Below are 14541 nucleotides of genomic sequence, written 5' to 3'. Positions count from 1 at the left end.
GCAGAGAGAGAGGGAGACACAGAATCGGAAGCAGGCTCCAGGCTCCGAGCCATCAGCCCAGAGCCTGACGCGGGGCTCGAACTCACGGACCGCGAGATCGTGACCTGGCTGAAGTCGGACGCTCAACCGACTGGGCCACCCAGGCGCCCCAAAAGCTCTTTATTTTTAAATATTTATTTATTTTTGAGGACAGAGAGACAGAGAGAGAGAGAGAGAGAGAGAGAGAGTGTGTGTGTGTGTGTGTGTGTGTGTGTGTGTGTGAGCGGGGGAGGGGCAGAGAGAGAGGGATACAGGATCTGAAGTAGGCACTAGGCTCTGAGCCCAGTGCAGGACTTGAACTCACAAACTGGGAGATCATGACCTAAGCCGATGTCAGACACTCAACAGACTGAGCCACCCAGGTGCCCCAAAGCTCTTTATTTTTTAAACTATATGTATGCTTTTATTAAAGTTACACATGCAAATAATATGAAAGGCCCAACTGTGCTAGCAGAATTATTACAGGAAGCAATAGTTCCTGACCCAACCAGGGATCCTAACAGTCCAGAGACCACCATCAATTTGTGTAGTAGGACTGGTCTACAGAACAGCTTCCTTGGGCAGAGAAGGGGCGATCAGTTGGTGGACACACCCCAGACACCAGTTATTATCCTGGAGGGCTAAAATCACACTAGAAACACTGAAGTTCCCCTGGCACTTTGATCCATTTCTCTGGGAAGAGCACTTATCTTTAGATCTGGGGATAAAAGCCAGCTGCCCATGTTTTTTGTGTGTGGGGTCGGGTGGGACAGCTGTCTAGTACACATGGAATCTCTCTATTTTCAGTGTTCTCCTCACACTTGTTGCCTCCGAGCCCATGCTACTCAGCTTGAACGACTCTCATGTCTCTGCGGTCTCACAGGAGAATTTTCTAGAATGCTGGTTTTTGTGCCCGTGCCCTTTTGGTCAACCCACTCCATCCTCATTCTGTCTTCTAGAATTTGTTTAAATCTCCCATTATCTTCTTATTACCATCTTCTTCCTTCTTTATTTTACTGTTCTGGGCTTCTTTCCTTCTGAACATTTCTACTTTTATCTTAAGATTTCAGGAGGGACAGGAGAGTGTGTCTAATCTACCACCCAGATGGAGAAAGCTGCTCATATCTGAATTTTCACTTTATCCATTTGTTCTCCTCTGCCCTGTGAGCTTACCCTTCATCTCCACTTTGACCCTTGAATCTCATCTTTAAGCTCTTTTTAAAGACAGGTCATACCATCTACCATTTCTCTGAGGCTGCAGAAAACTACATTCATACTTTCGGTCTCCTTCCTTGTATAGGCTCCCTAGCAGTAGGTTTTTCTTCTGCCTCTCCCTTTTATTTCTCTATTCAAAGATCTTAGCTGGTGTTTTCCCAGCTCAGGCTTGAAGGAAACCCACTAAGTAATTGGTGGGGAAGGGAGGGTGGTAGTGCAGTTTACAGCCACCGGTCAGGTATTGTCTGCAACCCTCTCACTAAGCACCTCTGTCCCCCCATCTCCCTCCAAGATCCATCTCCCTGAGCGAGGCTCACGGCAAATCTCCTTCAGTCATGGGCTCCCTCTTCTGAGATCTCAGGATTGCTGCCTGCCCTCCCTTCCTTCTTTTTACCTCTTCTTCATTAGCTGTCTCCCCAGATTGGGAGGCTGACCACAGTGGTGTATGGATCTGGTTTCTCCCTCACTCCTTCTCTACAGCTCTGCAGTGCCAATGGCCGCATGGCCCCGCCGTTCCCACCAATGTCCGCATGTTCCGCAAAGGATCGCAGGGGTGATCTTTTTTTTTTTTTAAGTATATTTGTTTATTTTGAGAGAGAAAGAGAGAGTGCAACTAAGAGAGGAGCAGAGAGGGAGACAGGAAGAGGGAAAGAGAGAATCCAAAGAAAAGAGAGAATGCTAACAGCATAGGGCTCTATCCCATGAACTGTGAGATCATGACCTGAACTGAAATTAAGAGTTGGACACTCAACTGACTGAGCCACCCAGGCGCCCTGCACAACGGTGATCTTGTAGGGATGTTTAGAGAACACTGCATCCTGCGTCAGACTGGGGAGGCTCAATAGCTCACAGCCTCCTCCCCCAGCCCAGTTCAGATTTCTTAGTATCTGGAGATGGGCTCTCTGGTTTAGGGACTGGGTTTGAGCCATTTCCTTGTTGCCTAGAGTATGGAACTTTGCTTTAGAAAAGTAGAATTAATAGGTTTCTATTATCATTAGTGGGAAGTCACTGTTTTCTAAAGATTACAATAGGCAAGAATGAAGGGTTATCATAATGAGCCGGCGTTCCTACACCATTAATAACACTTGGGTGAGGGACACCTGGGTGGATCAGTCAGTTAAGAGTCTGACTCTTGATTTCAGCTCAGGTCATGATCTCAAGGTTCCTGAATTTGAGCCCCACACTGGGCTCTGCACTGACAGCAATGGAGCCCGCTTGGGATTCTCTGTCTCCCTTTCTCTCAGCCTCTCCCTCTCCCCCATAATCTCTCTCCCTTTCTCTCTCTCAAAAATAAATAAATAAATAAATAAATAAATAAATAAACAAACAAACATTAAAAAAAATCATAGTGGAGGGGCGACTGGGTGGCTCATTCGGTTAAGCGTCTGATTTCGGCTCAGGTCATGATCTCACCACTTGTGAGTTTGAGCCCCCTACTGGGCTCTGTGCTGACAGCTCAGAGCCTGGAGCCTGCTTCAGATTCTGTCTCCTTCTCTCTCTGCCCCTTCTTCGCTCGTTCCCTCTCTCTCTCTCTCTCTCTCACATATAAATATTTAACAAAATTAAAAAATAGTTGAGTGATATTGGAATTTATGACATATAAATCTTCTTTATTCTTTCCTCTTTGTTTCTTAAATTCTTCCTACCTGTCTGCACTGAAATTAGGTAGCATGCTGACATTATTCTCTTCCTTTGTCACACACACAACTCTCCTAGGAGCTTGTTAAGACAGCACTCTGTCAACTTACCTCAGGAGTTAATGGCAGTGGAGATTTATCAGTCTCGCAGATACAGAAGGGTCTGCTTGTGGAGAGCAACACATTCACTGGCAGGGTGGAAATGTTCTTCATGACCAACGGCTGGTAATCAGGTTCCAGGACAGTGTTTGGTTTCTGCACAAAGGGAAAAAGAAGAAACCAAGTTATGATAAACATGTAAGCCTTTAGCAACCAAAGTCTCATCATCAGTGTTAACAACAGAATTAGCATTCCCCACCCCTCCTTGCTCTCTGTCTCTCTTTCACTGTCTTCCCCCATCCTTGTACAGACTTAGATAATTCATTCACAATTTATGGTGGACTATTGAAAAGTGATCCTACATAAGCCAGAAAACAAAGATTAGACTTCTTACTCTCTTGTGGCCAGGTTAAGAACACCTATACGTGCCATGCCTCTGGATAGTACTATTACTATAGAAGTTTCCAGTGTCATAAAACAAAGTCTAATAATTAGTGATATCTAATGGAAGAACCCATGCATCATTATAATGAACAAAACATTATTTTCCTTATATTTTTTCTATGCTCAAAATATCCAATTTGCAAAAATATATACATTTGTAATATATTGTTATATTGACAAAATGCTCATAACTATTTCTGTAAATTTTTCCCAATAACACTGGGATCATTGATGTAGAAGCATCTTTGCACTTTCTTAGATACATCAAATTTCATTCTTCAACTGAAGAAAGCATCAGCAATGGATCTTAACCTGAAAATTTCTGGTCAGACTGAATTTTTCTCATTCTAATGTTGGAGTCCACATCATTTCTTGTGTGCTTTGGAAAGGGGGTCTTTTAATAACAGCAGGAGGCAACAGAAGCCTCAATCTGTGGCTTCCAACAATAGACTCCTTCCAATCATTCCCTGGCTCTTCCACAACTCTGGCCTGTTTTCCCCAGGCCTCATGGTTTTGATTTGCTGTTCCAATTTCAGTTAAATCATTCTGATTCTATATTTTGGTCTGACTCTGTCTCTGCTTCTTTGTTCAACACAATCTTCCTTCTCCTGTGGTTCCTGGCTCCCCTGGCTCTGAGGTGCTTAGGTAACCAGTGCCCATTGTGTCTTTGTTGGCTTGGGCTGCTATAACAAATATCATAGACTGGGTGGCTTCAATAACAGATGTTTCAGAGTTCTGGAGGTTGGGAAGTCCAAGATCAAGGTGCCAGCAGATCCGGTGTCTGGCTTTAGATAGCTATCTTCTCACTATGTCCTTGCATGGCTGAGAAGGAGATGATCTCTGTTGTCTCTATTTTTCAGGGCACTAATCCCATTCTTTTTGAAAATTTTTTTTTAATGTTTATTTATTTTTGAGAGACAGAGACAGAGCACAAGCAGGGGAGGGGCAGCGAGAGAGGGAGAGACAATCCAAAGCAGTCTCCAGGCTCCGAGCTGTCAGCACCGAGCCCGATGCGGGGCTCGAACTCATGAACCATGAGATCATGACCTGAGCCGCAGTTGGACGCTTAACTGACTGAGTCACCCAGTTGCCCTAATCCCATTCTTGAGGTCTCTACCTTCATGACCTAATCATCCTCCCAAAGGCCTTACCTTCAACATCATCACACTGGGGATTAGGACTTCAACATGTGAATTTGGGGAAGACACAAACATTCAGTCCATAACAGTTAGCTCAAGCATCCTGCCTCGGCTGCACTGTTCGAGATCCCTACGCACTCCCAGAGTTCTCTGAGGGGCTCAGTCTGGCACTTACCATGAGATGCCAGGCATTGTTTCCCTCCCTCTAACATGGCAATACAGGCACCGAATTCACCTTGTATTTGCAGATGATGATATACTACATTTTGTGAGAGGGATGAAGCAGCACTTTTGGGCCATACAAAGCTGTCCACTCAGTGACCTTCCCCCAGGCCGCTGTGTCACTGCAAAAAGCATTGAAGTGAAGAAGCCATAGTTGGTTGGTTTTGGCAAGAGGCCACTTAGAGGTTAGAGATGAGGAGGAGTCGATGCACACAGAGCCGTTCTATTTTAAAATGACCCCTTCTCTCTGGGTTGTTTGTCTCCCCAAATATCAAGAGACAGGTTTTGCTGGTGGACTTCATGAAGCAAACTGGCTGCTACTTTCAGTTGACCTTTTCAATTCCCCAGAGATGTGATTTCATCTGTGTGCCTTAGGAATGGCATCACAGTTATAAAGTAGATCAAATCTGAGGAAATGGTTATAGAAAAATTCTTCCCATAGGTAGGGCTGGTATCATTATAGTCTAATGTACTAACTCATATATGCTGCCTTGAGCCCCAAATGAGACAGGACAGATAATTTGGTGTTATGTAATTAAATCTGAACACCAACACCAACAGGCCTCTTGTGCATACTGGTTTAATAAAGTTGCATTTCTTCATTGTCCCTGGTGTGGCTTAAATATGAGCAGGAAATAAACAATGAAAAATATACTAGTTGGACAGATTTCACAATTATAATATTTGGGGGGGGGGAGGAGAGAAGGGCAAAAACAAACACGGAGTTCTGACAGTTTGTTTTTTAATTCGATAAGTTGCTGCCATATATAAAATATTTGCTCTTTTATTTTAGTGATAAACTCAGAGATGTAAACAAGAATATGTTAAAAAGAAAACAACCCAAGGCTTAAGGATATAAAAAAGAAGGAACACTATACACACATTTTTATGGGTGTTTATAGGCTTAGAAAAAAAATCTAATAAGAAACCGGGCTGCATATTTAACATACACTGTAATGTCTTGCAAAGAATAGCTATTCAATAAATACTTACTGAATTTTCTCTGAATAGCGGAATTTAGAGGAAACATGATGCCACCAAATTTGGTGCAGCTGTTGCCAATAAATATCTTTCCTGATTACTTAAAAAAGGAAGAATTTAAAACAGTAATGAAAACTTAGTAACTCTGGCAGAAACTCCTGTAGTATTTTCTTGTTATATGTCTCATGGAGCTTGTTTCAGCTGGTTTATCATCCTGTAGCTGAAACGCTTATTCTACTTCTTCAGTGTCTGCTTTCTGCACTAGTCCATTAAGCCAGGGTTTTGCCTTGCCTTGGCAGCCTAATATAATGTAAGTGCTCAAAATTATCTGTTGGTTTGAAGTAAACTTGTACATCTCACCTCCCTTACTTGATTATAAGCTCCCTTACTCATATCCTAACAGAGCACTTTGTCCATGGTGGGTGCTCAATAGATATTTATTTAATATTAACAAAATATAATGAAATCCACTAACAGAATAAATGGTCTTGAACATTCTCCTGCAAGCCTCCAAGTAGTGAAAGGAATCCTGGTTGATTGCCCCATGATCGGTTAGGCGCTGCCAGACATAGCCCATTTGTACGACACCATGTCAGGACTTAGCTTGGATTATGTACATCCCACACTATGGAACAATGGCTTACTTAATACCCAGTTTTCCCAGTTGGCATGAGGTTCATCCGGGTGGGTCTAGTCTCACTGCTATATCCCTAGCACTCAACACAGTGCCTAGGACATGGTAGGCCTTGATAAATACTCCACTCAGCAGCCAGCATGACTGTTTCATTGAATAAATCTGACCATGTCACTCCCCTCCCTCCCTAAAGCCCTCCAATGGTCACCCAGAACAAAACCCAAAGTCCAGAACATACCTCCCAGCCATGTCAAATTCCTCTGGCCTCTGCCCATTTCTCTAGATGGACCTCATGTCATTCTGGGCACGTTCTCTAAAGTGGCCTTTCAGTTGTATATATTCACCAAGCTCTTTCCTAACTTGGGCCCTTCACATGTGCAGTTCCCTCTGCCTATTGATTCTCTGCTCGTCCCTTATCACCATACTAACTTCTATTTCTCCTTCAAGTCTCAAGTCTAGGCACTTGCTGACAGAGCCATCTAGGACCACATGTACAAATATGGCCATGTCTCCAAGACATGTTCTCGTAGTGCCTTATACCTTATCTTCATAACACTGTTTAGAATTGAATCTTAAACAACTAAATTGTAATAATTTGTTTATGGTCTATAACCCTGACCAGTCACTTAGCTTTGACGATGTCAGGCTGGTTCACCAGATTTCCAGCACCAATGCAGTCCTCAACTCAGAAGAGGCATTCTCTACCTATCTATTTTGAATGGTACATAATTCTAGGATGGAAGTCTGCCGAGGAGTACGTCCAGTCCTGCTGTGATGTCTCCTTCCACCTCTTCGCCATCCTGACCCCCCTGCCCTGAGCAGCAGCCATTCTTCATTTCCCCTGTCCTATGCCTCCTCCATTTAGTGCTTGTCCTTAATAGTTCTATAAAGTCATGGGCATTTATAGCCATATAAATTAAAGAGTATGAATCAAAGAGTTTAGGTTGATTATCCTCAAGCAGTGTTAGGTGACCGCATAACAGCTTAACTTGCATCTCTGTTCCCTTACATGTATGACGGAATGATAATAGAACCCATTGCATAGATTGTTGTGAGGAAACAACTGGGAAAATGTAGTTGAGGAACAAGGCCTGATGCCAGTGCCTACCAATCAGTAAATGGTAGCTTTTCTTACTGATTATTATAATTATCAATAATCCTACTCTAACCTTTTCTATACTAAGATGTTTATTTCACCTAGTTAGAATAAAAGGATCAACTAAAATGCATTTTCAGTGCACTGGAATACGCCTTCATTTACTTGGTCTTATATATCAGGAACGAGGCAAGCAGAATTTCCATAACAACTCACATTTCAAAGGAATGTAGGTTTAGATTCAGAAGTTTTAGTTAAATGTGTATTGGTCTCTGAAGCTTAGAAAACATTCACTGGGTGCAGGTATAACAGGCTTCCCATTAATTTAGCTTCCAAAATGAAAATGTGAACGTGCTGACCCCTACTTAGTGCACCCGCCCCAGGCAGCACTGACCTTCTCCAGTCGGTATATGAGCTGTTTGGTGGAGAGCTGGATAAGTGGCGCTATAAACTCACAGATGATATTCACAGTCATCAGCAAGCTCTTCCCCTTCTGTGCCCCGATGATGGCATGGCACACCAGCTTTTCTTTGACTATCTGTAGACGAGACACATCAGCACTTGTAGAATATCCATAGCTCAGAAAACTTAATTCTCAAAATCAACAAGCTGATTCTCAACTACCTGCCTGGTGACACCAGGAAAGAGCACATTTTTCCAAATAGTGCATTTCAGGGATTGCTCTCTGTCACACAATTAAAGTCTGATTGGTTGAATATGTCCTGGATGTGTTTGTTTCTGACTGCTCCCAAGGACACAATCAATTTACATTCAGTTCAACCTATATATACATATATATTACAGGAAAATGTATCATGCATCAGAACTGCTAGGGACTGAACATACAAAACAGACAAGGCAGACAAAGCAGGTAAAATCCTTACTGGGCTTATGGTTCGGGTAGATACATGATTTCTTATCAAGCTAGGCAGGAACTATGGCTAGAAAAATTGTGCCTTTCATGCTTGAATGTTTAAAAATCATGCTGTAGATTCTCCCAACAAAAGGAGTCCAAGGCCGGATGGCTTTCCAGGGGAATTCTACCAAACATTTAAATAAGAGTTAACACCTATTATTTTGAAGCTGTTCCAAAAAAAGAAATGGAATAAATACTTCCAACCTCAATCTCTGGGGCCAGCATTACCCTGATTCCAAAACTAGACAAAAAGACCCCACTAAAAAGAGTTACAGGCCAGTATCCCTGTTGAACATGGATGCAAAAATCCTCAATGAAACACCAGCAAATCAATCAATGTGATACATCACAGTAATAAAAGAAAGGATAAGAACCACATGATCCTCTCAATAGATGCAGAGAAAGTGTTTGACAATATACAGCATCCCTCTTGATAAAAACCCTCATGAAAATAGGGATAGAAGAATCATACCTCAAGATCATAAAAGCCACATATGAAAGACCCACCACTAATATCATCCTCAATGGGGAAAAACTGAGAGCTTTCCCTCTAAGGTCAGGAACACGACAAGAATGTCCACTCTCACCACTGTTGTTCAATATAGTATTGGAAGTCCTAGGTTCAGCAATCAGACAACACAAAGAAAAGGCATCCAAATTGGAAAGGAAGAAGTCAAACTTCCACTCTTCACAGATGACATGATACTCTGTGTGGAAAACCCAAAAGACTCCACCAAAAAATTGCTAGAACTAATCCATGAATTCAACAGTCACAGGGTATAAAATAAATGTACTGAAATCAGTTGCATTTCTATACACCAATAATGAAACAGCAGAAAGAGAAATCAAGAAATCGATCCCTTTTACAAGTGCACCAAAAACGATGAAATACCTAGGAATAAACCTAACCAAAGAGGTGAAAAATCTATACAATGAAAACTATAGAAAGCTGATGAGAGAAGTTGAAGAAGACACACACACAAAAATGGAAAAACATTCCATGCTCATGGATTGGAAAAACAAATATTGTTAAAATGTCGATATTACCCAAAGCAATCTACATATTCAATGCAATCACTATCAAAATAACACCAACATTCTTTGCAGAGGTAGAACAAACAATCCTAACATTTGTACAGACCAGAAAAGACCCCGAATAGCCAAAGCAATCCTGAAAAAGAAAAGCAAAGTTGGAGGCATCACCATTCTGGATTTTAAGCTGTATTACAAAACAGACACATAAACCAATGGAATAGAATAGAGAACCCAGAAACTGACCCACAAACGTATGGCCAACTAATCTTTGACAATGCAGGAAAGAATATCCAATGGAAAAAAGTCTCTTCAGCAAATGGTGTTGGGAAAACTGGGCAGTGACATGCATAAAAATGAACCTGGACCACTTTCTTACACCATATTCAAAAATAAATTCAAAATGAATGAAAGACCTAAACGTAAGATAGGAAGCCATCAAAATCCTAGAGGAGAAAACAGGCAACAACCTCTATGACCTTGGCTGCAGCAACTTCTTACTTGATATGTCTCTGGAGGCAAAGGAAACAAAATCAAAAATGAATGATTGGGACCTCATCAAAATAAAAAGCTTCTGCACAGTGAAGGAAAGAATCAGCAAAACTAAAAGGCAACTGACAGAATGGGAGAAGATATTTGCAAATGACATTAGATAAAGGGTTAGCATCCAAAATCTATAAAGAACTTATCAAACTCAACACTCAAAAAACAAATAATCCAGTGAAGAAATGGGCAAAAGACATGAATAGACACTTTTCGAAAGAAGACAAGCAGATGGCTAACAGACACATGAAAAAATGCTCACATCACTCATCATCAGAGAAATACAAATAAAAATCACAATGAGATACCACCTCACACCTGTTAGAATGGCTAATGTTAACAACTCAGGCAACAACAGATGCTGGTGAGCATGTGGAGAAAGAGGAGCCCTTTTGCACTGCTGGTGGGAATGCAAGCTGGTGCAGCTACTCTGGAAAAAAGTATGGAGGTTCCTCAAAAAATTAAAAATAGAACTACCCTACAACTCAGAAGTTGCATTACTAGGTATTTATCCAAAGGATACAGGAGTGCTGATTCAAAGGGGTGCATGCACCCCAATGTTTATAGCAGCCTTATTGACAATGGCCAAAGTATGGAAAGAGCCCAAATGTCCATCAGCTGAGAAATGGGTAAAGATGTGGTGTATACATACATACAATGGAATACTACTTGGCGATCAAAAAGAATGAAATCTTGCCATTTGCAACAACATGGATGCAACTAGCGTATATCATGCTAAGCGAAATAAGTCAGTCAGACAAAAACAACTATCATCTGATTTCACTCATATGTGGAATTTAAGATACAAAACAAATGAACATAAGGAAAGGAAAGCAAAAGTAACATAAAAACAGAGAGGGAGACAAACCATAAGAGACTCTTAAATACAGAGAACAAACTGAAGGTTGCTGGCAGGGTGTTAGGTGGGGGGAAGGGTTAAATGGATGATGGGTATTAAGGGGACACTTGTTGGGATGAGCACTGGGTGTTATATGTAAGTGATGAATCACTAAATCTTATTCCTGAAATCATTATTAAAATAAACAAACAAACAAACAAACGTGCTATTAAAAGCCTTAAAAAAATAAAAATCGTGCTACAGAAACCAATACTTCTTTGGATCCAAGAGGCCCAGATTTTTATAAAGTAGAAAGGACCTAGAGTGACATTATACCAGAATAGCTTACACTGAAGAGTATTCAGGTTTTGGGTGTTAATGAATTCAAGTCTCTTCTCAGTTATGTACTACCACATAGAAGAACATTCAGGGAAGCATTTAGCAAATCTTAAACTGAACTTAGAATCCCAGCTTCTCAGATTTAATGCCTTTGAAAATATGATCAGCTCCTGGTAACAACATTGTAGATGTGTTCCTGGGACAGCCTGTCAGTGTCTTGAGTTGAGGGGCTGCATTCTATCCATCTTTGCATCCTTACTGCCTAGCACAGTATTTGTCCTGTGGTATACACTCAGTAAAAGTTGGCTGAATCCCCGAATGACAGAAAGAAAGAGCATATGATGCACTCCCATGATGGGAAATGACGTTTTTGTTTTTGCACCGAGGATGGGTTTTACCTGAACATGTGCTGTGAAGAATCAATGCAAATGAAGTCAAGTGAACCTGCCACCCTAGAGGACCTACGCTGTGGGCGAGCTTCCCCATCTTGTCAACTGGGAGACAAATTTCCATTGTTTCCTATCTCATGAGGAAAAATCTAGTACTACCTCCTAATTCAGTGACCCTAGCAGGAGCTCAAGGATGATCATTTCTCATCCATAAAGTCTGCACTAGTGAGGTAGAAGAGGCTCGTAAGTGATTTGGGAAGTTTCTTTTGTGCTTTTGATGGTTTCCAATTTCCATGAGGGAATAGGAATAAATAGGCACACGTTTTGGAGCTGCTTAAATGTTTAAAGCAGAATGTTGATAATATAAATATGAGCAGGACATCCAAGTTGCTGAAGGTAACTCAGCTTTTTAGTTGATACATAAGAAGATGATGGTTATAAATAGGAAGCTGTTGTGTCAGGTTGAGAGGAAAGGGGCCAAGGATGTCCCAATACCTGGAGAGCAGAGGCAGCTGAGTGTCTCTAAAAACATCCTTTTTGAATAAATAGGAAATTAATATTGCTATGTGTTAAGAGGAGGTTTAGCTTTGGGTGAATGCTGGATGTCCCTCTGACCCTGGGGATGAGAACCTACTTTAAATGGTATTTTAGGGGGCGCCTGGGTGGCCCAGTCGGTTAAGCGTCCGACTTCAGCCAGGTCACGATCTCGCGGTCCGTGAGTTCGAGCCCCGCGTCGGGCTCTGGGCTGATGGCTCGGAACCTGGAGCCTGTTTCCGATTCTGTGTCTCCCTCTCTCTCTGCCCCTCCCCCGTTCATGCTCTGTCTCTCTCTGTCCCAAAAAAAATAAATAAAAACGTTGAAAAAAAATTTTTTAAATGGTATTTTAGGGTTGGGATCATGGTAGCTGTAGAAACAAACAAAAAACTGAGCAGAGCCGAATCTTGGAAGCAATAGGTGCTGCCATGGTAACTCAGTGCTGTGTGAAAACCTTGAGAAAACTGCACCCTTTCTTCAGATAAATGTTAAGCGACTCTCGTTAGAAATACAGCAAAGATTTATTTAGGAGAAAAACGGCTTCTAAGGGTGCTGTCCTCTTACCCTGGGAGTAGCAGAATAGCCTTCAAGTATCACATCGATCGTCTGGTCTGGGTACAGCTCCATTCTGACTGGGTGGATCTGAAACACGGGGTTCTGTGGGGCCCCGGGCTCCTGGAAGCGCTGGGGTCGGGGCTGGCTCTTAGCAAGTCCCTTCTTAGCCAGGCCCTTCTTGCTCAGTTTGTTCTGTGGATGGAAATCTTCATTCATCCAGAACAACTGTTGGACCCGACGTCCCTTGTTGGTCAACTTGAAGCGGTAATAATAGGTGTCCAGGCTGCAAAAGAGGAGGCAGGAATTGAGAGGGCTCAACTTGGGGTGTTCTGTTCAGCTCCACACCCTTGGGATTTTTCTCCTCTGTAAAGTATTTAAAAGGTAAGTAATGAAATACACTTTATTTTTAAAAATTTAGGAATGCTACATCATGATGCTATGAGGAGCTACCACAGTAAAGGAACGAGGTAGTATCTACTTATGGAGTCCACAGACTGGAGTCCAGTACCTGGGTTTGGTCCCTGAGTTTCCACCACCAGGGAAGTGGTATATAAACACAGACACAGTATATGGAAAAATCACTCTAATTTATGATAAATGTTCTAAGGAGTGAAAGGAAAGTAAAATACCTACTGGAGGAGAAATATATTTCAAATTGTATTGAGTATATTTCTACTGACTGAGTGAAATCTCTTGTGATGAGCTCAACTTGAAGGGAACTTGGAAGAGAAGCCAAGCATATCCTCCAAGCCTGACCAAAGCTCAAGGGCACTGTACCATGGACCAGAACATCACCTGGATTGGTCATTGTTCTCAGAGGAGTACTTTAAAAATGCTATTTCATTCATCAAGTCATTTGTTCATTCATTCATCTATTCCATGAACATTTATTAAGAACCTCTTGATTGTCTGGCTCTTTGCAAGACACTGGGATTTCTGAGATCTTGGACTTGGTTCAAACATGATTTTGTTTGGAATTAAAACAAAACTGATTTATAAGTTTATTTAAATTTTTTTTTTCAGGGAGAAGACTCACCTTGGCACTGTTTTTTATTTTTAAAATCTTATTAGGCTTTGAGATTTCATCCCCTCTGTTCCTCATTAGAAATACCATCATATGCTAATAAGTAAGTTGAAGCATAAATAATAAATAAATAATAAGGAATATTTGCCGATTGTCAGGTGTAGCCATTTCTATCTAAATAGGTATTTACAGAGTATGCTTATTGGAGTAGTTTGACTTCATGGCTAAGTCCAGGCTTTGGGGAAATAATAAATATAATAATAAACAATATAAACATATAAATTATATGTGTAAATAATATATGATATATAATATAAATAATATAAACTGTAGGCAGTGTATCTGTCACTTGTACACAGTACGTATTTCAATTGTCACAGCAATACGGTAATAATAAGTATGTTTGCTCTCATTTTATAGATAAAGAAATAGAAGCTCTGAAAATTTAAGGGAGTTGTCCAAAAATATGTAGTCAGAAAAGGTGGCATATGGGTATTTCTTCAGACCCTTATGATCAAAAGTTTGGCAAACTTTTTCTATAAAGGGATGAATAATAAATATGTAAGACTTCTTGGGCCACATGGTCTGTCACAACAACTCAACTCTCCACTGTAGTGTGAAAGAAGCCATAGAGAATGTATGTATAGGAATGGGCATGGCTGTATTCCTATAAAACTTTATTTATAGAAAAAGGCAGTGGGCTGCAGTTTGCCCACCCCTGCTTTTGATCATTCTTCTGGAGATTGCTGGCATCACGATTTTGTGGCAAAAAGAATAACTATAGAGCTTAGCCAGAGGAAAACTTGGCAGCTAAAAGCTGCAGTTTGCTTCTACATTCACAGGAAACTATTAGCTAACCCTCCATTTCTAGGCGAGTGTCAGAATA

The 14541-nt window shown here is 41.3% G+C and overlaps 1 protein-coding gene across 1 annotated transcript in view; it reads right to left on the bottom strand.

Annotated features, from left to right (window-relative positions):
- HYDIN (HYDIN axonemal central pair apparatus protein) overlaps positions 1-14541 on the bottom strand; it is a 347254-nt gene that overhangs the window by 159838 nt on the left and 172875 nt on the right. The window contains exons 19-21 of the mRNA XM_043599622.1: positions 12641-12914; positions 7880-8023; positions 2982-3125 (exon numbers count right to left, since the gene is read on the bottom strand). Coding sequence (XP_043455557.1) covers positions 2982-3125; positions 7880-8023; positions 12641-12914 — 562 coding nt within the window. The remainder of the gene's footprint in view (positions 1-2981; positions 3126-7879; positions 8024-12640; positions 12915-14541) is intronic.

Source organism: Prionailurus bengalensis, chromosome E2, assembly GCF_016509475.1.
Source record: "Prionailurus bengalensis isolate Pbe53 chromosome E2, Fcat_Pben_1.1_paternal_pri, whole genome shotgun sequence".
In the NCBI taxonomy this organism is placed as follows: domain Eukaryota; kingdom Metazoa; phylum Chordata; class Mammalia; order Carnivora; family Felidae; genus Prionailurus; species Prionailurus bengalensis.
This window is presented reverse-complemented; position numbering and strand designations above follow the sequence as displayed.